Raw genomic sequence first — 20,050 nt, 5'->3', positions numbered from 1 at the left:
AAAAAAAGACTGTGGGCCGGCCAGCAAAAAGAAAAAAAAAGAAGAAGAAGAATTGTGGTGGTATAAGTTAGAAATAAACTAGAGTACAATGTAGACACTATTCAAAACTCAAAAGTATGACATTTTTTATTTGTGCAATTAGATATGCATACACAACATTAATATATGTTTGCTAAAACATAAAATGCTTGTCAACATAATATCAGTGCTAAAGTAAGCTATTTCAAACCGGTAACTTACAGTGACAAAATACAATGTTTGCGTTCATTTTCCAGGCTGCTGCTGTTGGAATCTACTGGAGTTCATACAGCAAATCCTGAACAGTGAACACCAGCTCCTTGAAGGTGGGTCTCTCCTCAGCCTTCTAAAATGAACAAAACAGAATGAAAATTCGAAATTATATTATTAATAATGTCAAATCCATATCTTAATTATGTGTATATTAAGTAAATATACGAATGAATTCCATTATAATTTAAGTTTTAATGTTCACATTTAAACTAATTATTGGATAATTTCAAAAATTGTCACACAATAAAACTGTAATCTTATGAATGACTTCACATTTTATCGGTACAATAAAATCTTATGCAACCAACCTCAATCTAACATCTGAACACGATACAATATTCTGATCAACTGCGTTCGTGGAAAATGAATTGAGCAGCAAAATCCACCCGTTTTGTTTTTGTTTTTTTTCTTTTCATTAGAGGGGCGGCCATTTTTCTACTTGTTGACGACAAAATGACATCTCAGTGGCATCACATGTATTGCTGTAAATCTGACGTTATCAATGTGGATTTGTACGTACGTCGAGCCAGCACGACGCCATGATGTTGTAGACCTTCTCACACGCCAGCTGAGGACGGTACAGTCGGAGGCCTCGGGACACCTGAGATACGATTTCGTTGTTGTTCAGACGATCGTACGGGAGCCTTCCCAGTGTGTACACCTCCCACATCAGCACCCCTGGAAATGCAAGGACACAATTACATTGATTTATGAACCTAAACGTGGATTTTTGCCCGACACGATCACACACCGTAAGCCCAAATGTCCGACTTGCTGCTGAATCTGCAATAGAGAAGAACTTCGGGAGGCGACCAGCGGACGGGGAACTTGGAACCAGCAGAGCTTGTGTACTCATCGTCTAGGACGTACCTAAAGATATTTTAAATTAAATACTCAACCAGCACTAATGCTTTTGAAGAACTTGAAATCTTATTGGACAATAAACATTTCACTTGGATAACATACTGAAAGCAATGCAGCCAAAAAAACAAACAAACAACCAAACAAACAAAAAAACACTACAAAATTATCAAAATGAAACATCTGGGAATAATTCATAGAATTTCATAGAGCAAAATTATAATTTAAGTGTTAAATAGTGTTAGGGTGACACCTTGACAAGCCAAAGTCTGCTACTTTGACAGTTCCATTCCCGTCGACCAAGCAGTTCCTGGCAGCCTGGGGAGCAAATGAGTACACACGTGATTCAAAATGTCCACTGAAGTGAGTCAGATGATGAAATCTGTGCCCCCTCACCAGGTCCCTATGGATGTACTGCTTGGACTCCAGGTAGGCCATTCCCTCAGAGACGTCCTTGCACATCTCCAGGAGCTGCACGGAAGTGGGGTGCTGCCTGAGGCCCTCCCTCAGGTAGGTGAGCAGGCAGCCGTTGGAGAGGAACTCGGTGACGATGTAGATGCTGCTCTGCTGGGTGCACACGCCGTACAGTTGCACCAGGTTCTCGTGGTTGAGCATCCTAGTTTGAAATACGGAGCTCGTGATCCAATGCATGGTGGGTCGGTTAATTTAAGGACCCTTCCCATGTTGACCGACTGATTGTGCTTACATCATGATCTTGGCCTCCTCTATGAAGTCGTCCTCCGACATGGCCCCAGCTTTAATCATCTTGATAGCCACGTCGTGCTGGCCCTTCCATTTTCCGTACTGCACCACGCCAAACTGACCCGTACCAAGGACACGAATAAAAGTGAGGCAGGAGGGGTCAATCTCCCACATGCCTGTGGAACACAAACACAATTTTATGTTGTCTTTATTGTGTGTATTTTGTTGTTGTTTTGTTTTTTTACTCTGCTTATATTCTAAAATATGATCAAACTTTCATTAAAATATTTTTCATGTTGCGTTTAACAAAGTACTATGCAAGTCCTACAGAATTTATTTATTTTTTCCCCCACTCACTCACACACAAGCTCACTTCGTGTAAGCCACATGGGGTCTCCCAGGCGGAGGAGCGAACCCACGCCAACTGGCACCGAAGGCAAGTGACGGTTCCACTCCTCCACCTGGAGCCCAAGTGCTACAGAATTTTGGGTAATGTAGTCTTTAAACCTAGGTCACAATTTCAACAACTAAAGAATATTAGCATTATTTATTAATTATTCATCCATCCATTTTCTTGACGGCTTATTCCTCACAAGGGTCGCGGGGGTGCTGGCGCCTATCTCAGCTGGCTCTGGGCAGTAGGCAGGGGACACCCTGGACTGGTTGCCAGCCAATCGCAGGGCACACAGAGACTAACAACCATCCATAAGCACAAGCACACCTAGGGACAATTCGGAGCGCCCAATTAACCTGCCATGCATTTCTTTGGAATGTGGGAGGAGGCCGGAGTACCCGAAGAAGAGCCACGCGGGCACGGGGAGAACATGCAAACTCCACCCAGGAAGGCCGGAGCCTGGACTCAAACCGGAGTCCTCAGAACTGGGAGGCAGACGTGCTAACCACTCATCACCGTGCCGCCCTATTAATTATGTATTTATTTATTTATGTTCATTTTAGTCAAACTTTATATCTCTCTATCTATCTGTCTGTCTATCTATCTAGCTATCTAGCTATCTATCTATCTATCGAGCTAGCGAGCTAGCTAGCGAACTAGCTAGCTAAAGCGTCACCATCATTTCTACTTCCGCTTTCGCCCCCTTGTGGCACTATGGGTAATGTAGTCTTAACGCAACATTGAGTATTCTCATCCGTTTACAATTAAACACACTTGGTGACGCCATTTCGACGTTTTAAAAATACTTTTAACACACTATTTCATTACACACTTATCTCAATGCCACTTACCGTAGCCAAGACCTGCTGTGGATGGAGGCTGTGCCCGGTCGGACACAATATATTTCAGCCTGCTAAACATGCCTAGTGATGGAGAGAACATGAAAGTATTAGTAGGTTGGATCAAGCATAAAGGTAGATTGATCATGTTTCTAAGAATAAAAGTGCATTTAAAGGTCCCTTGCCATCAAAATGCATTTTCCCCACAGTTTTATGCATAACATAGGTCTAAATGAGTGCTGATTTGTTTTTGACATCGTTATGATGTAGGTTTGTCACTATTAAAGTACACCAATTTAAAAAAAAAAAGAAGAAGAAGTTTGCATATTTTTTTTTTCTTAATGTAATGAACCTGCTGCATTGTGTTGATGGTAGTTGATGAGCTCCGGGATGGTGTTGAAGTTGTGCTTCTCGGCCAAGTAGAACTGCCCCTGCGGGGTGGTGCAGATGTTGTAATGTTTGCAGCTGCCGCCGGCCTCTCTGCGCACCGGAAGAAGGAAATGATCACATGATGCGTGAGGTTATACAGTATTATTATTATCCACAGACCAGTTGGTGTCAGGGAGATAAGAGCAGAGTTTTGCATAGACAATTTACATGTGACCCCATCCACTGTTTCTGTTGTACTTCTTCTTTTGTGGCTCATCCAGCGGATACATGATAATGTAGGCTACTGTCAATAGTGTGGTGTGCAGTAGAATGAAACTCACCCGCCTCCTTTACTGAACAGAGACACCGTGTACTTCCCTGGCTTGCTGGAGTCTCGCACCAGGAAGCCTCCATCTTTGTTCTGAGGGATGATAAAGGGAGACGATCCAAATACTGCATGCTATAAACAACTTTGAGCGTGTTTGTATATTTTTGGCTAGACTTACCTCAGTCTTCAGTAACTTCTCTGCCTGGCTGCGATTTGTATTCTTGCAGTACCAACTTTGAAAAGAAAGAAATTGAAAGGGTTTTTATTTTTTATTTTTTTTTATAGGAACTTCACATTTTTCTACATAACATGCAAAATCATTGATAAAATCCAAGGAAGCTTTCTCAAACTTGATACTTACTCATATCTGTCTAAGCCGTGTCCAGTTTCCACCACATAGTTACTGGGTATGTAACCCTCATTTCTACAGAATAAAACACATTTTTAAGCACAGATACTGACTTGAGGGGACGGTGTCACCCACCCGTATTTGTCTCTAGCTCTCCACCAGTTGGGGTCGGACATGTCCAGGATGGTGTACTCCTCGTCCTTCTTCAGCTCCAAGTCGTGAGACATCATGGCCGGGTGGTTGTACTGAGCTATGACGCTCATCGCCGTGCCGGACTCGTCGGCCTCGGGAAGCTGCGGAGGTAACCGTCGGCCGGGCTTGTCCTTAAAAATAATAAAGCATCATCACACCTGTTTGCTAGTTACCAAAATGAGATAAACGACAATGACACATCCACAAATACCCCAGAAAAAAAATTATATATACATATAGCCTATATTTTAACACTATAGGGCACTTTTGTTGGTTTGGATTTGACTTATTCGCTTTATTTTTTTTAACTCTTCACACCCTCCCCAGAATAAAAACATGGTACAATCACCATTTTTTCCACTTTCGCCATTCTCCATAAATTGGGAAACAGCCCGTATGAAGGTAAAAGGAAAAACAAATGTGGCACTTGAGTTTACTTAGAACTAACAGAAATGGCGCACTCTTGTCATCTTACATCATCGTCTGTAAACCAGGAAGTAGTTTGCTTCACAATCCCAATGTTCTTCATCTAGTTTCTCTTTCTCTTTGCTGTTTGGGAAATATTGAAACTTACCCCCGTAATCACAAAATTCAAAATGGTCTTACATCACCCTCACTAAAACAGGATGCAGCCTGACAACTTATAAACGGATAGACAAGTAAACACCAAAATGGTGTTCTGTGTTGTTCTTTTTTTTTTTTTTTTTTCCTTTTTTAATTCTGTAAGGGGAATTTATTTTAGCTTCCGGCCTTTTTGAGTCATTTTGGAAGCGCAACCAAAAATGTAATCCAAAGAAATAGGCTGCAGAATATTAAATTAAATTAAATTAAATTAAATTAAATTAAATTAAATTAAATTAAATTAAATTAAATTAAATTAAATTAAATTAAATTAAATAGAAGACAAAAAAACAGCTGAATTAATATAAGAAATATTTTTACCAAACCAAGAAATAGGCTGCAGAATATAAAATAAAATAAAATAAAATGTTTACCTCCGAAGGAGTTGGAGGCAGAGGTTTGCGGGATCCCCTCCGAGCCATGAAACCTATTATTTTTTTTTTGGGGGGGGGGGGGGGGTGTTAATTTCTCAACCTTTATTGATACCATTAGCCTCATAATTGAGACATCACCAGAAAAAAAATGTCACGAAAAGTATTTAGACTAAAATAATGATATTGTCTCAATTTACCATACCATCTAGTGGCAGAGCATTTAATTGCGCTGTCACGATACATCGCTCGCATAGATAGATGAACAAAAATATATATTAATAATATAATGTATGTTAATATTTATGTAAATATTTATATAAATATTCATGTATGCATATTTTTTATATATATAAATACTTCTATTTAGTTGGGTGTGGCTCAACACATCCTCACCGTTCTTGCTATCCAGAATCTTACATCCCACCGCCTGCTTGACTTCCTGCTGGCAGCACAGCCACATGCCGTCGATCCAGAAGCACGGGTGGTACTTCTGCATCAAGTCCTTGTTGGTCTGCACCACTACACGCACACACACACAACATTTGCATGAGCACAACTCTTCCTCCACAAAGTGATGATAATGCTGATGATATCAGATGGCGTGCTGACGTTCTTTCAGCTTTTTTATCCACTGAGCCCGAACTTCCTCCGTCTTTGCGAAGATGTACAGCGGCCCCTCGTCGTAAATGACCTTAAAGACAACACAACTATTAGTTTTCATTTTGTATTTTCACACTCTTGCTTCCTGTGTGGTAAAATGAGAGTAGCCGACACCTGCTACCCGCACAAAAGCCCCTGCATCTGGTCTGATACTTTCACTTCTTAAACTAGTTGCACAATATTCACCCTTCGATATCATCTTCCAACATGGCAAAATGAATAAACTCTACCTGAAATGCGTACATGCGCTCCTGCGGGCTGTTGGGATCCGTCTGCACTGTTTCCACACATTTAATCTTGTCCAGGTCCACCGAGCCCCTCAGACCTTTTCGCTTCTGTTGACGGACGAGAAAAGTACAACAATCCTGGATTTATTTTACAAAGTTATAAACAATATTGACATGCTGATCATGAACTAAAGTGATGTTTCCCTGTCTTTGTCGAGGCAAGGCAAATATTTGACATTAGCAAAAGCACTAAATAAAAATGTGACAAAAAGTATACCGTCCCATCCAAAAGTATTGGACATCAAAAAGATGAATATGAGACAAAAGTTAACACACACACACACACACACACATATATATATATATATATATATATATATATATATATATATATATATATATATATTATAAAATTAATAAAACTAATATAAAACGAATCATTTTTGAAAAAAATAAAAACTAACAAACCTGCTCTAAAACTAATTAAAACCAACATATTTTTTTAATTTCTAAAAACTAAATATAAAACTACAACTATAAAACAAAAAAAAACTAGTAAAGTTTAAATTTGTAATTACTAATTCAACTAGACTAAGTGCAAATTCTGGAGAAATTGCGTGGGAATGCTGAAAACTGAATGCTAAGATTTGAATGCTTGTGGAATGCTTATGAAGTAAGTTGAGAGATATATTCTGAAAATTATGACTTCCTGGTTACTGAACAATGCACTTTACCAACTGTGCCAACGAGCAGTATCAAACACCTGGTAACGATTATAAGTTCTATGCATGGAAGGGCGTGGAAAGTGACACTAAGAAATAGTTCAGTCTATCCCATTGAAAATGAATGGGGAAAAGTTGATATTTAACATTAAATTGTGCGGATACTGTAAGTAATGTGGAATCAGACGATATATATACCCCGGGAGGTGTGAATTATTGAAGCTAGTTGAAATTTGAACAGTGTAAATCGGAAGTATTATGTGGGAGTTGTTACATGGCAAAAAGAAAAATGTGGAGAATAAAATTCACAATAACATATGTGGGAATGCTGCCCATAAGAACAAACAGATTATGCACTAGTGTGCATAATTTGTCCTCACGGATATGGATTAAAGGCTCAAAACTCTTAGTACTTACCCCTTTGTCGGTGTCGTAGTCATAATAGGAGAGTTTGTCCCGCGTGAGGATGAACCATCTCTCCTTGTAATTCAACGGCGACGTTTTCCTCCTCTGCTGCGAGCGCTTTATGAAAATGTCTTCCAAAATGCTCGCACACATGGTTCACACCGCGGTTAATCTGCAACGAATGACCAACAGATCAGTGTCATGCGCAAGGTTATTTAAAGTGGCCACTGTAATTTGTTGTGTATATTCGGTGTAACGGTTAATCAGATACTTGAAACTGGGCCTTTTATCGCGCAGTCGATGTGAGCACTTCCTTGTATCGCTCATCTGTGTGGTCAGTCTACCACAAGCCATGCAAACACTGAGCAGCGCTTGCTCTTCATTTCAGTGATCATCAAGCAAGATTAGGAACACTTGATTTGCGATTCATGCGGATTTTCATAAAGGTATATCGTTTGTGGTCTTTATCATTCTATAATATCGTATTGTCATGTCGGTGCTATGGCAGAAAATTGAATTGGATCTGGAAAAAGTTGTCATGCTGTACTTTTTAAAGGGATACTTCACTTATTTAGCACATTATAGCAATACAAAGTTAATATTTTGTCTATAATTAATTTGATACTTTCATTATTTTTCACGTACAATTAGTACCTTTAAAAACACATTTTGCAACTTGCTGTCGACTGAAAATGACATCACAAGGGCTCAAGTAACCAATCACAGCTCACCTGTTTTCTAGGTTTGGTCATGTGACATTCACAAGCTGAGCTGTGATTGGTTACCTGAGCCCTTGTGATGTCATTTTCAGTCGACAGCAAGTTGCAAAATGTGTTTTTAAAGGTACTAATTGTACATGAAAAATACTGAAATATCAAATTTATTATAGGCAAAATTAAATGTTTGAGTTACTTCAATATCCATATTTATACAACTAAATATCATAAATCTAGTTTTATTAATATTTATAGACAGTCTGTTGGCATTAAACCACTTCATAATATTCTTGAACTCTTTCTCTATTACATGTAGTACATTATATATATTTTTCCCAGCAAAAAATAGAGTGGTATCATCTGCAAACAAAATATATTTTAACAATTTCGAAATGGTTGTAATATCATTTACATAAAGAAGAAAAAGTACTGGCCCCAGAATTGATCCCTGGGGCACCCCACAAGTTACATAACTGTGTTTTGATGGCCTATTATTAAATTCAACATATTGTTTTCTATTTTTTAAATAACTGGCAACCCATTGGTGTGCGACACCTCTTATATACCATATTTAAACAATTTGTACAGTAATATTTCATGATCTAAGGTGTCAAATGGTTTTTGTAAATCCACAAAAACACTTACTAAAACATGTTTTTTATCCATGGCTGTGGATATTACAGCTTTAGTTTGGAAAAATACGCCTTAATTATTGTCATAACACTTTTCCTCTAAAAATATGATTATTGTAAGATTATGATTTGTTTTTTCCTCGAAAACAGGCAACTTTTTAATTCCTATGGCACTTAGTGGTAGACATGATTGTTTAATTGGCATTGGATTTATGATGGAGATTGCTGCTCTATTGTAATGGAATGGAGCACTAGAATAATTTTTGGTGTCTGTGGGTTTTTTTTTGTTTTGTTTTGTTAATATGAACGGCAATTGACTCACAACGACTCCAAAAATACAGACAGACTGATGGGGAAGTTGCGTCAGGCTTGCAGGCCAGCGATACTGTTTGTCGCCCCGCTTGGCTTCAACACAATTCTAAGCCGTCACATTTGGAGTTATCGCAGCATCGGCTTCATGACAGTTTTGAATGCCCGCGCACGTTAACTACGTTTTGCCATCTTATAACAATATTGAGCATTTTTTACCCTAACTCTATGCCACGGGTCATTTTGAGTTTGTCCCTAGTGGGCCATGCAAACTTTCTGAGAATAAATAAATAAAGAAATAAAGAAATAAATGTGATGCAACAGTTAAACAAGTGTGTACAGTGAAGCCCTGCAGTTTGCTGTACACAAAATGACTTCATTGTTTCTTCTGTGGATCCTGTCTATATGTGTTCGTATATGATGTATGACGTGTTTGAAACGACATTAAACTGTTTTGGGGTCCTGATTTGTGGTATATTTACAGGTTAAACCAGTGGCTCTCAACTGTTATCATCCTGGGACCCGCATCTTCTTATACACATCTTATACAAGGAACAGTAAATTGAATACTTAAATACATGTACGTTATGCTACAGTTTCAAAAGAGTTTGGCATCCTGCCATAAGCATATGACTGTGATGCTGGCTAGCCAAAGGCTACATATAGTATATACACTCATATTAATAATATGGAACAACCAATAAAGTACAAACAAAACAAAGAGTGGCATTGAGAGGACTAAAAATAGATTGCAATTTCATTTAATTAAAATATGACCTGCTATGTGTTTCTAAAGACATCTTAAACTGAGTAACTGTTTAAAAAAAAAAAAATCCTACAAATGCTAACAATAAACAAAATACAATGTCAGAGGACATATTTTTCTCTGACTTATGAAGGAAGTAATCATTTATTGTGTTGCATTTGTTTGTGAGTTACTTTGGCAAAACATGTACAAGTTAATATGAGCATAACTTTGTTAGCAGGAACTTTTCTTTTCTGATGCTTCCTGACAGACAGATAAGTGTGTGGTGAGCGTGTGCGTGAGTTTGCATCCATGATAATGGCAAAGAAATTCAGTCAAAGAGCAAAACACATTAACGTCAAACTCCATTTTAAAATATTACAGTAAAGTACCAGCTATACTATATATTGAGGAAAATCTATTTGTCATGTATTTTTGAACAACATTATTTACGTAGCAGACATATACGGTAGACATGAATTAAATTATGGTCATATTGATAGAAGCATGTGACATACCATCAGACGGCCAAGTGGCAGAGTTGAGGTTCAAAAGTGGTGGCGTGAAGCTTTACCCTTCATATGAAATGCGTGTCGTCTGTGATGCGAGAAGCAAAAGAAAAGAAAAAAAAAACAGTCACAGAGGAACTCACACTTCCCTATTTCTCCTCGCTCTCTTTCTCTCTTGCTGCTCATTTTCATATCAGCCCTCTGGACGGTTTTGGGTGACAAGTGAAAGACGGGCTAAACATTAACACAGCTTTAAATTCCTTCTTGGTTTACACTAGATAATGAATTTAAGTTGTTTATTAAAATGAATGCTCCTTGGAAGGGCATTAAAAATTTATTTTTTTAGGGATTATAAAATGTATATTCAATAAAGTATATTACAATGTAAATAATGCAAAATTTGTGTTAAAGGTGTTTATTGTGTACTGTAATTAATTAAAGCTGTTAAAATTGTTTCAGTGGGTGTGCGCGTTTTCACCGTGTGAATTTTGGTCGCAAGGGGGCAGTGTAGGCATTTGCCGCAGCGCTGCACTAAAACAAGTGCTTCCGGTTTTGGACTTCCTCTTTTGCTCTGCATTGGGACGCAAACATGGTACGAAATGAACACACTGATACACTTGGGAGAATCGATGTTAATCTCACAGTTAAATAAGCCATCGATGACGTTTAGTTGCTCACATAAGCGTATAATGTTTTTATATTCGCAACGGTGCCGCTATTTACCACGTATGTTGAGTTTTGGGACGAAAAACGGTCATCTACGATGTTACGTTCTGGGCTAGCTGCTAGCGTTTTTTACGATTAGCCGGCTTAACGGGTGTTAAACGTGTATTGTTTGAATTAGCTGACCATAACAATTATGCGTCACCAACAGTAACTAAATTGGGTTCACTTGGGTGTAATTAAGAGTTCAGTTCTAACGTTACATCATTCGGTAATACTAAAAGCGAGCTTGTCAAAACCGTGCAAATGGTTTACCACCTTGTACGATTAAACAGTTCGTTTAGTACTCATGCGTGCATATTGAATATAGTCGGTAGTGTCATATTGCTGACGGTGGCCCGATGTCCTCAGGTGAACGTCCCGAAGACCCGCAGGACTTACTGCAAGAAGTGCAAGAAGCACCAACCCCACAAAGTCACCCAGTACAAGAAGGGCAAGGATTCCCTTTATGCTCAGGGTAAGTGTCATGTTTGTGTAATTTGTGTTAGTTTACTTAACATACATCGAGTGACCACGGTTAGTTTTTCCTAACGTTGCATTTATATTGCTGTATAAGTGCACACTCTTTTATTGAACAATTTGTAACAATGGAGATGTGCTTTATTTGTGAACTAACAGCTGTATGGACTGTATAATTAGCCAAAGTGAGATGAGCTGTGCTGACTTGCATGTCCTGCAGGTAAGAGGAGATATGACAGGAAGCAGAGCGGCTACGGTGGTCAGACCAAGCCCATCTTCCGCAAAAAGGTAAGTTGGACCATCCTGACTGTGAAGGTCTGCCGTGCACGTGCAAACCTACGCTCGCTATAATGGTGATTCTTGTTTCCAGGCTAAGACAACCAAGAAGATTGTGCTGAGGCTCGAGTGCATGGAGGCCAACTGCAGGTCCAAGAGAATGCTGGCCATCAAGAGATGCAAGCACTTTGAGTTGGGCGGTGACAAGAAGAGAAAGGTAAGACGGAAGCAAGTCTTGCTAACAGCAGCATTTGTGTCAATTTGTATTTCAAGGGAAATGTCAGTATGGTTGTCACAAACATGATATGAGTTATGAAGCAAAATCCAGCCATTTTTATCCATCTCAGGGGGGACGGCCATTTTGCCACTTGCTGTTGACTGAAGATGACTTGACAGTTGCTCAGGACTCAGTCTATGACCAATCAGAACTGACCTGTTTTCTGAAGCTGCGCTGTGATTGGTTGTTACCTGAGACCTGAGCAACTGATCTCGAATTCAGTCGAAGGGCAAGTGGCAAAATGTCCGACCCCTGAAACGGATAAAAATGGCTGGATTTTGGTGCTGAACTCATGTTCCACTGACGCAATATTAACCAGAAAACCATATTTAAAATAGAACATATTGTTAGAAAAAGGGTTGACCTCCCCTTAAGTAAAATTCTACATGAATTGACGGTGAAAAGACATATTATGGTTTTATGAATTGATCGTGGGCTTTTTTTTTTCTTTCTTTTTTTCTTAAATCAATCAGCCCGAGTCAATAGCTGTGCTGTATTAACATGAAAGGTGTCTGCAAGATAATGGTCACAGAGAGGCCTTTTTTTTTTTTTTTTTTTTTTTTTTTTTTTTTTTGTGGTAAGAGGTTTTACTTCAGGATTGTTTTGTTTTGTGTTTTTTGTTTAGGTTTTTTTTGGCTGGTTTGACTTTTGGAGGTACTTGAGTGTTCAGTGTCTTTTATTAAACTTTGTTCTAAACAGATGTTTGTTCTATAATGATATAATAAAAGTCAGCATTATTTCAAGATCGTACTTTCTAAAAGTACAAAAGGTGCAGAGTTCACAGAGAGGCAACAAGAAAACGTGGATTGCAAGCTGAATTACATGGGTTTTAAAAATTGAATTGTAAATAAAGCACAGTTGTCATGCCTCAAAGGTAAAAACGAGATGACTGGTGGAGTAACTTGTGCATGTCAACATTTGGTTTCCATTGCTCCATCTTACAGCCACGTTTCTGCCATTGACATCTTTGTTCATGTTGTGTTTTCCCCACCTGACGCATGCTTGTGTTCTCTCAACAGGGCCAAGTCATCCAGTTCTAAGATGTGGGCCACTCTTCTGCTTCAAGTTGTCACAGTTTTCAATAAATGTGTTAAAATTGATCATAACGTCTTGTGAGTCCTCTTCACTTTGCTTCAACTCGTTTCCACCCTGTAGAATTGCAAAAAGTTTTTTTTGTTTATGTTTAATGGTCTAGAGAAGTGTCTGCTTTTCTGACCATTTCATCTGAAGGAATCTTTTCTCATGGCTGCTGCTGGGCGTGATGACAAGCAGAGCGGTGCCTGAAGGGTTCACGGAGACCCGGTGTCCCAGCTGAACCCCGACCTCCTCATACTGGGGCAGAATCTGGGTGACGTTGCAAAGCGGGTTGCACATCTTCCAACCAGGAGCCGCTTGTAAGGAGAACCTGCGTGGGCCTCCTATCTCCAGTGTGTTGAGTATTGCTATGGCAAGCCTGCCGTTCGACACAGGCCTCTCCCATACCTCAAAACGGTCCACCTGTGAAACAAAAATATAAATAATCCAATATTCCACACTGTGTGGTATAGGTCGCTTGCACATCGTAATGCATCATGGGAGTTTTTCCTTCGGGCGCCATATTGGGTGTCCACCGGTTCACAAGGTACACTCGCGAGTTACACGGTAGAGCTTATCAACCTGATGTAATTTTCGCGATTTACCGGAAGATCAAAAACAACGATACAGGCAGAAGGTGTCTCTGTGTGGCGGGATTGATCCTAATTACGTCCTGACCAAGGGTGATTTTTTTTTTTGACGGAGAAAGCTTGCTGGCCAAATGTGACTTCTCTGGACATTTTTCACTACCTCGTGTTGACAACATGCTCCATAACACGCCAACAAATCCCTGGAGGCTTACAATTATTTTGTAAGCGGGTGGATACAGAGTGTAAACTTTAACATCGCATCAGAAGAAACTGTTGCTGTTGCACGTAAGTAAACCACATGGTGTTGGTAATTCTGCACACAAAAATGTTGATTTGTTCTCAGGCTTCCTGTTATCATTGTGTTTACATGCACAGCTAGGTTTACCTGATGTGGTTTTTCTAACAATTTTATAACAGGCAAATATGGCAGAGCGTATAAGAATAAAAAGTAACTATGCACAGCCTCCCCGTGGCTTAATTAAATTTAATGCTACCCTTTCACTAGTTACATGTTACTTAATCAACTTATTCTAAATGGTTAAGGTTAACCACTCTCAGAGGACGTATTTTTAGTTTCAGTTTCCAGTACAATAAAACGTGTTCATGGTAACTACTGAGCATACTGACAGCTTTTCTTATGATCTCACGGTTAAGGAGGCTGTCACAACACCCAATTTCTGTCTGGTGCCGGATGGCAATAATTCCCATCACTTGTCACGACAACACCAATATTATTACCAGGTATGTATGGCTTTACTTTTTGTAGTTTCTTATTTAATTCTATGTTTCATATTTTCATTACAATGTTTGTAATATTTTCAGATTCAGGCACAGATGAGTTTAACTGGACGGACTTCTGCGACTTTGTGGCGTGGACAAAGTGTGATTGAGCGAGTCCACCCAGATCGCTCGTTTTGGCCAGTTGGAAAAGCCAGAGTTTTTTTTCCCCAAAATCCCCTCCTTACCTGAACTGCTCGGGAGAGCATTTACTAGATCAGCAGTGGACTTCCAGTGTTCCTGCTCAGCCGCTGTCACATACCACTTGCTCATGTACTTCAAAGATGCGGAATAAAGTAGTTTTTTTGTGCTGCAGCAGATTGTAAAATCAAATGATATCACTTGAAGTGTGCCAATCTAGACTGCCAAAAGGACAGTGGTTTTGTGACAAGTGTGAAACAAGGATTATTGGGAAAACTGTAACACAGTACTGGTACTTGTCTTACATTAAACAAATTTAAAAGAGAGCAACTTTTTCCTCTGTACATAGCATAATGAAAGTCATTGCGTACCCCATCAACATTACATCATACCGTCATCTCAGGATGGTAGGCACCTGTGCTAAAATAAACTACATTAATTAACAGTTCAATTTTTAACCCTGAAATTACTACATCTAATCATTATTCACTTCATTTTGTGTGCTTTTAGAAATAATAGAGATTTATGCCATTACTTTAAGAGGGACCATATTGCACATTGAGTCAAATCCTGTCATTTGTATTATGTATAGCTTTGTAAACAAACCCAACAATAGAATTTGTATAAACGCTGCCTTTATTAGCGCCAAACAAACAGTCGCATGTTGTCCTCCTCCAATGCTTTGATGCTCGCCTTCGTTACCATCATGTCATTGGCAATCAAGTCGGTGTGGCATGAGATCCCTAAAGAAAAAAATAAAGAAAAAAAAAATCACAAAAAAATACGGTACCAGTAATAGGTTTAATATAGTAAAGTAGTATAGTTTTTTTGTCAGTGTAAAAGAAATGTACACATTTTGTTGCATTTTTTAATGTATGAACATTGCTACAGGCAAATACTTATTTCTATAAACACTTCCAAATGTCTCTAAAATATAAGGTGCGTGTACACACACAAACAAAAACACATACATTCACTCATGCATACAATATATCATGTAATGAATTCTGAGTGGCATACCAGAGTCAATGATGTCAGCAGTACTTGAGGGTACAGGTTACTGGAGCCATCTGGCTGCATAACTGCAACAATCTCTGCCACTTCGAGTCGTCTTTTCTTTGCTTGTCTCTCCTGTGCACGTTCATATCTTGGCACCGACTGGGCTGAGACATAGATGTTGTAACTTGGGACCCAACTTTAATGTTGGAGCCCAGTCGGGATGATTGGACAGAAAAACGGGCGCAGGGCGACCTGTTAAAATAAACAAATATATAAACAAATAAAATATGGAAAGACTGGTTATTTTACCGCAGTAGGGTGGCCGTGAATAAGTTCTTTAGCATGATGTGTAGGCTACCGGGGCTCTGTTTTCTTGCATCAGCCCCTTCTGTCTCTTTTTTTTTTCCAAGTTTACATTTTGCCACCAAAAAACATGTTATCGGCATTAAAAGCCCAAGACTAATCAATCCAATTTCAGCAGTAAACACTTTGCACTAGCACTACTTGGGTGAAAATGTTCGATGTTAGCTTTCGGCTAACGTCCGCTAGCCAGCTTGTACTACCGAACTTGCTTGCTCATGAATCCAAAACATAAGCAACTTGCCCATATATGGGCGGTCGAAACGTTATTAATCCTCATGCATTAAATAAAGGTAAACAAGCTTACCGCTCACAAAGTGATCGCTGCACACACGAGCCCAAAGTAACGACTTCCCTCCGGAGTCCGCACTCCTCTGTCTCCAGGCCCTGGTTCCTAATTATTTTCGGAATTCGGAAAAAAGACCGACCATTTCCCCCCTTGGCTTTGTTCGAACAGCCAACGATACAGCAACAATGTACCATTTTAAACGCAGAAAACAAACGTGATAGATACGTGTTAGACCGAATCGCTACGTAAATGGAGGCCACCCAGCATGGCGACTACGAGAAATCCGAGGCGGAAGTGACGACATGTGCAAGCGACCTATTCAAGGACCTACCTGGGCTGTGCGGTATCCCTGCTTGCCCAGCTCATCCTGACTAATAGCGATGATGTGATGGTTCTGCAGCAGCTCCTTTGAGTGCCGACAGATGGACCTCAGGTCGTTGGACATGAGCAGCGGGGCCGCCATGATGGCCCACAGTGCCATCTGGGACTCCTGCTGGTCCCGACTCAAACCAAAGTTCCCGATCACCAACTAGAAACCATCGAGAACACATCTTAGGAGGTCAACTGCAGGTTTAAATAATAATAATAATTTAAAAAAAAAAGACATACCATATCTGGGTCATTCCACCCCCCGGGACCGGCTGAAGGGACAATGATGTCCTGGTGCGAAGCAGTCCAGTCCAAGATGGACTTGACGCTGCTCCATGAATCGTAAACGTCTTTCATGTTGCGCCACTGGTTGCACGTCTCTGCAATGGCGTTGTAGTTAGGCTGGGGGGTGGGGGGTGGGGGGAGGGGCGTCATACGATAGCTACTTATATCTTGGTGGTCCAGAATTGACACATTTGTGATCAAGTGTTACCTTTTGGGTCGGCCACTCGTACAAAGGCCACTCACAGGAATATACGATGGGTCTTCCTGTTCTGTTCAGTGCTTTGGACATGTTCACATAGCCTGAAGAAAACCAATTGACACTGAACATGTAGGTCACAGAATGGATACTTGTTCCAAATAGCAGGGCCTCGCGCTTACCTTCCTCAAGCAAAGTGGCGTCCATGGAGCATCCGTCAAATTTGAGCAGGTCGACTTCCCACTCAGCAAAAGTCTGGGCGTCCGTGTCGTAGTGAGACAAACTGCCGGGGTATCCGGCACAGGTGGTTCTGCCAACATCTGCGTAAATGCCCAACTTGAGACCCTTGGAGTGCACCTGGAAGCAAAGCTTTTAATTTTAGACCAACAATCTCCAGGAGAGGGCAGTGTTGCAACAACTATGTCAAAAACAGTCCCAAACGATTGAACGCTAATAAACTATATTGTGCCAATGTACTCCTCTTTTGTATACCAAGTACTCACATAGTCGGCCAGTTTCTTGATGCCCCCCGGGAACCTGAGAGGGTCTGCTTGCAGGCGGCCCCTGGCGTCTCGACTGTGATCCATCCAGCAGTCGTCAATGCAGACGTACTGGTAGCCGGCCTCCCTCCATCCCTCTGTCGCCATGACGTCCGCTATCTGCATGTACAGACGTTCACTGGGAAAGCACAACAGATGTTAGGAAATTATTAACTACAAATTATGTAGTGTTTGTTCATCTCTATGCCAGCGACATCATGGTGACAGGCACAGCAATAAATTGCTCTTCCACTAGATGGCAGATTTGACCCACGTATGGGCCTGTTGCCCTTCATACAACAGAAGTCTGTACTATTTTTGTGTTTAACTACACGGTCACCAACCCATATAAAAATAAAGAAAATATATCTGCTCGTTCGAGTCGTTCCTCACGTAAACTATGAAGCAAACGTAACAGCCACACTTTGAACTGGCGACTTCCGTGGTGTATGCATTCTTAGATAACATTTTACCGTAACGGTTACCAGTTTCCGTAGTGTAGTGGTTATCACGTTCGCCTCACACGCGAAAGGTCCCCGGTTCGAAACCGGGCGGAAACACTTTTCATTTTTGACATTTCAAGTGCCTTCAAAACGATACAAATAAAAGACAATGTGAATATTCATTGTTGGAGGGCGTGAATAGTTAAGCTTAACTTCCCTTAACTTTTTCCCATTCATTTTCAATGATACTGCTTAGTTCAATACCTACGCAATATATTTTTAGCCACTGACTGGCGATGGCGCTGTAGGCACAAGACACAGGACGTGATTTGAGGCGGTTTGACTGAACGTGTGAATGAATGAATGTAAAAGAAAGATTTAAAGAGCTATCTCATAACATTTATCATATCATTTGATCAGAGAGATGGGCTGTACTGTAGAGTAAGTGTACACATTACAACGATTTTGTCAGGTATTTATGCAAGATAATTTCTTGAATGTAAGTCGAACTGTGTCAAAAAAAAAAGCATTCTAAAAACGTGTACACATTATTTACTTATAAGTATTTAAAATCTTGATTTCTGTTTCACCCACCCCGCCACATTCCTCTCCTCCCATCCTATGTTTAGCCAATAAAGTTTCAATTAATATTTCATATATTATTATATTATTAATTATTATATTATTATATTATTAATATTTTAGTGTCTCTATACTGTATTATTTAACCCTGGAAGAAAATATTACTTCTGTCTATATAGTTAATTAAAAAAAAAAAAAAAATACATAAAAAAAAAAAAAAAAAAGCTTTTCACCTATTGAGCTCACATTTATTTATCATTCATTTTTCATAATAGAATGACAAATATGCTTAACATGACTTGTTTTTGTTTACCTTCATATCAACACAAAAAATGTAGAATCATATCTAGTCATTTACATTGAAAGTAACATTTATGATTTTCTATGCATATCTTTAAAAAAATAAAATAAGAATAACAGGCAGATTTGCTAGAACTTCCAAAAAATAGAATGACAAATATGCATACAATGTCTTGTTTTGATTGTATTGACTTTCATATCAGATAAAAAAATAAAAGTAGTGTCATTTTGTTTTCGATTCCTCAGTAAACTGAATTTAGAATACTCATTTTAAGTGATATTTACTTATGCTTGGGTCAGGATCGAACCCTAGTCTCCAAGAGGAGCTTCCTCTCACCAAACACTCGTTTATCGCGACGGTTCGGGCGTGCCCACGATACGCGGCTGGCCCGGTTCTGGCTCAATGGGATATGTCACAGAAGAGGCGGGACTTCGTGATTTTGCACATGAGTTTGTTCCCGTCAGGGTTGCGAACGCGCAAGTATTTTGACGCAGCCCGCAAACCGAAAAGCTGATGTGCAAAAAGTCCCGCCTCCTCCGTGGCAAATACCCCATTATGCGTCTTACCTGATGCAGGTATCCGGGTCCGTGTCGCAGTCGGTGTTACACATGAATCTCTCCCAGTGCAGCCAACCCATCGTGGGGGTCCTTGCTAGGCCGTTATCGAGAGCTCGAGCGCGGTTCCACAAACCCACAACAACCAATATCCACACAACGGCAGTAAGCGACATATTTTATTTTTTATTTCTCCGGCATTACATTCCCAGTCTGGCGTCTGTTCTTATTTAGTCTAGTCTACTTCCTGGTTGTGAGACGTCCACGCCTTTCCCTGTTGATTGACATGAATCTTACCCAATGAAGTTGAAGCTGTCTTTTTTTCTTTTCTTTTCTTTTACTTTTTTTTTTTTTTGTAACGTTAGTCGGAAACACAAGCATTTGGTAAGAATTCCACAACTCAGACGTCTTGTCAGTTTTTCACGTTTTTTTTTAAATATTTATTGATTTATTTATTTTTATTACTGTAATAGCTTTGTTTTGGAGATTTACTATAATTAATAGCCGTTCCACTAAACATTGGACTTTTAATGGACGTACAGATTACGTCTTATGGAGTAAGTAATAATAT

At 39.7% G+C, this 20,050-nt stretch overlaps 3 protein-coding genes, 1 long non-coding RNA gene and 1 other non-coding gene across 9 annotated transcripts; 3 read left to right on the top strand and 2 right to left on the bottom strand.

Moving 5' to 3' along the window:
• Positions 1-108: 108 nt before the first annotated feature.
• btk (Bruton agammaglobulinemia tyrosine kinase) lies at positions 109-13,111 on the bottom strand. Of its 3 annotated transcripts, none has more exons than XM_077531475.1 (19): positions 12,972-13,111; positions 10,255-10,333; positions 7,347-7,506; positions 6,211-6,315; positions 5,930-6,011; positions 5,714-5,839; positions 5,321-5,373; positions 4,269-4,456; positions 4,146-4,208; positions 3,963-4,017; positions 3,798-3,877; positions 3,440-3,567; positions 3,100-3,171; positions 1,859-2,030; positions 1,549-1,768; positions 1,406-1,470; positions 1,043-1,161; positions 812-969; positions 109-361 (listed from the first exon to the last, which is right to left on the bottom strand). In XM_077531475.1, exons 3-19 carry the CDS (start codon positions 7,485-7,487, stop codon positions 293-295), a joined length of 1,896 nt encoding a protein of 631 aa, XP_077387601.1. In that variant the 5' UTR covers positions 7,488-7,506; positions 10,255-10,333; positions 12,972-13,111; the 3' UTR covers positions 109-292. The 3 variants fall into 3 exon arrangements, with proteins under 3 accessions (XP_077387601.1, XP_077387600.1, XP_077387602.1); XM_077531474.1 differs by having other exon boundaries at positions 109-364; positions 12,972-13,109; XM_077531476.1 differs by lacking the exon at positions 4,146-4,208 and having other exon boundaries at positions 109-364; positions 12,972-13,110.
• On the top strand, positions 10,701-13,080 carry rpl36a (ribosomal protein L36A). Its single transcript, XM_077531481.1, has 5 exons — positions 10,701-10,837; positions 11,320-11,425; positions 11,648-11,715; positions 11,798-11,920; positions 13,000-13,080. Exons 1-5 carry the CDS (start codon positions 10,835-10,837, stop codon positions 13,018-13,020), a joined length of 321 nt encoding a protein of 106 aa, XP_077387607.1. The 5' UTR covers positions 10,701-10,834; the 3' UTR covers positions 13,021-13,080.
• gla (galactosidase, alpha) lies at positions 12,990-19,714 on the bottom strand. Of its 3 annotated transcripts, XM_077531479.1 has the most exons (8): positions 19,492-19,714; positions 17,564-17,738; positions 17,243-17,417; positions 17,073-17,164; positions 16,820-16,981; positions 16,542-16,739; positions 13,197-13,477; positions 12,990-13,129 (listed from the first exon to the last, which is right to left on the bottom strand). In XM_077531479.1, exons 1-8 carry the CDS (start codon positions 19,653-19,655, stop codon positions 13,114-13,116), a joined length of 1,263 nt encoding a protein of 420 aa, XP_077387605.1. In that variant the 5' UTR covers positions 19,656-19,714; the 3' UTR covers positions 12,990-13,113. The 3 variants fall into 3 exon arrangements, with proteins under 3 accessions (XP_077387605.1, XP_077387604.1, XP_077387606.1); XM_077531478.1 differs by lacking the exon at positions 12,990-13,129 and having other exon boundaries at positions 13,146-13,477; XM_077531480.1 differs by lacking the exons at positions 12,990-13,129; positions 19,492-19,714 and adding an exon at positions 18,085-18,088 and having other exon boundaries at positions 13,146-13,477.
• Positions 13,577-14,888, top strand: LOC144025457 (uncharacterized). The gene is made up of 3 exons (XR_013284869.1): positions 13,577-13,929; positions 14,299-14,385; positions 14,467-14,888. It is a non-coding gene; the product is annotated as an uncharacterized LOC144025457 (long non-coding RNA).
• Positions 18,087-18,159, top strand: trnav-cac (transfer RNA valine (anticodon CAC)). The gene has a single exon. It is a non-coding gene; the product is annotated as a tRNA-Val (tRNA).
• Positions 19,715-20,050: the final 336 nt, after the last annotated feature.

The sequence above is a fragment of the Festucalex cinctus genome, chromosome 9 (genome assembly GCF_051991245.1).
Source record: "Festucalex cinctus isolate MCC-2025b chromosome 9, RoL_Fcin_1.0, whole genome shotgun sequence".
Lineage (NCBI taxonomy): Eukaryota > Metazoa > Chordata > Actinopteri > Syngnathiformes > Syngnathidae > Festucalex > Festucalex cinctus.
Note: the sequence above shows the minus strand (reverse complement) of the source record. Positions and strands in the feature narration are given on the sequence as shown.

Bases quoted from the DNA above. Each gene is read 5' to 3' on its own strand.
- rpl36a (XM_077531481.1), top strand. The intron at 11,426-11,647 runs GTAAGTGTCATG...CATGTCCTGCAG, and splicing joins GGATTCCCTTTATGCTCAGG to GTAAGAGGAGATATGACAGG. The intron at 11,716-11,797 runs GTAAGTTGGACC...TCTTGTTTCCAG, and splicing joins AGCCCATCTTCCGCAAAAAG to GCTAAGACAACCAAGAAGAT.
- gla (XM_077531478.1), bottom strand. From the start codon at position 19,655: ATGTCGCTTACTGCCGTTGTGTGGATATTGGTTGTTGTGGGTTTGTGG. The intron at 17,165-17,242 runs GTAAGCGCGAGG...GGTTTTCTTCAG, and splicing joins CGCCACTTTGCTTGAGGAAG to GCTATGTGAACATGTCCAAA. The intron at 16,982-17,072 runs GTAACACTTGAT...CCCACCCCCCAG, and splicing joins ACGAGTGGCCGACCCAAAAG to CCTAACTACAACGCCATTGC.
- btk (XM_077531474.1), bottom strand. From the start codon at position 7,487: ATGTGTGCGAGCATTTTGGAAGACATTTTCATAAAGCGCTCGCAGCAG. The intron at 4,209-4,268 runs GTGGGTGACACC...TTTATTCTGTAG, and splicing joins AGAGCTAGAGACAAATACGG to AAATGAGGGTTACATACCCA. The intron at 3,878-3,962 runs GTAAGTCTAGCC...ATCATCCCTCAG, and splicing joins AGAAGTTACTGAAGACTGAG to AACAAAGATGGAGGCTTCCT.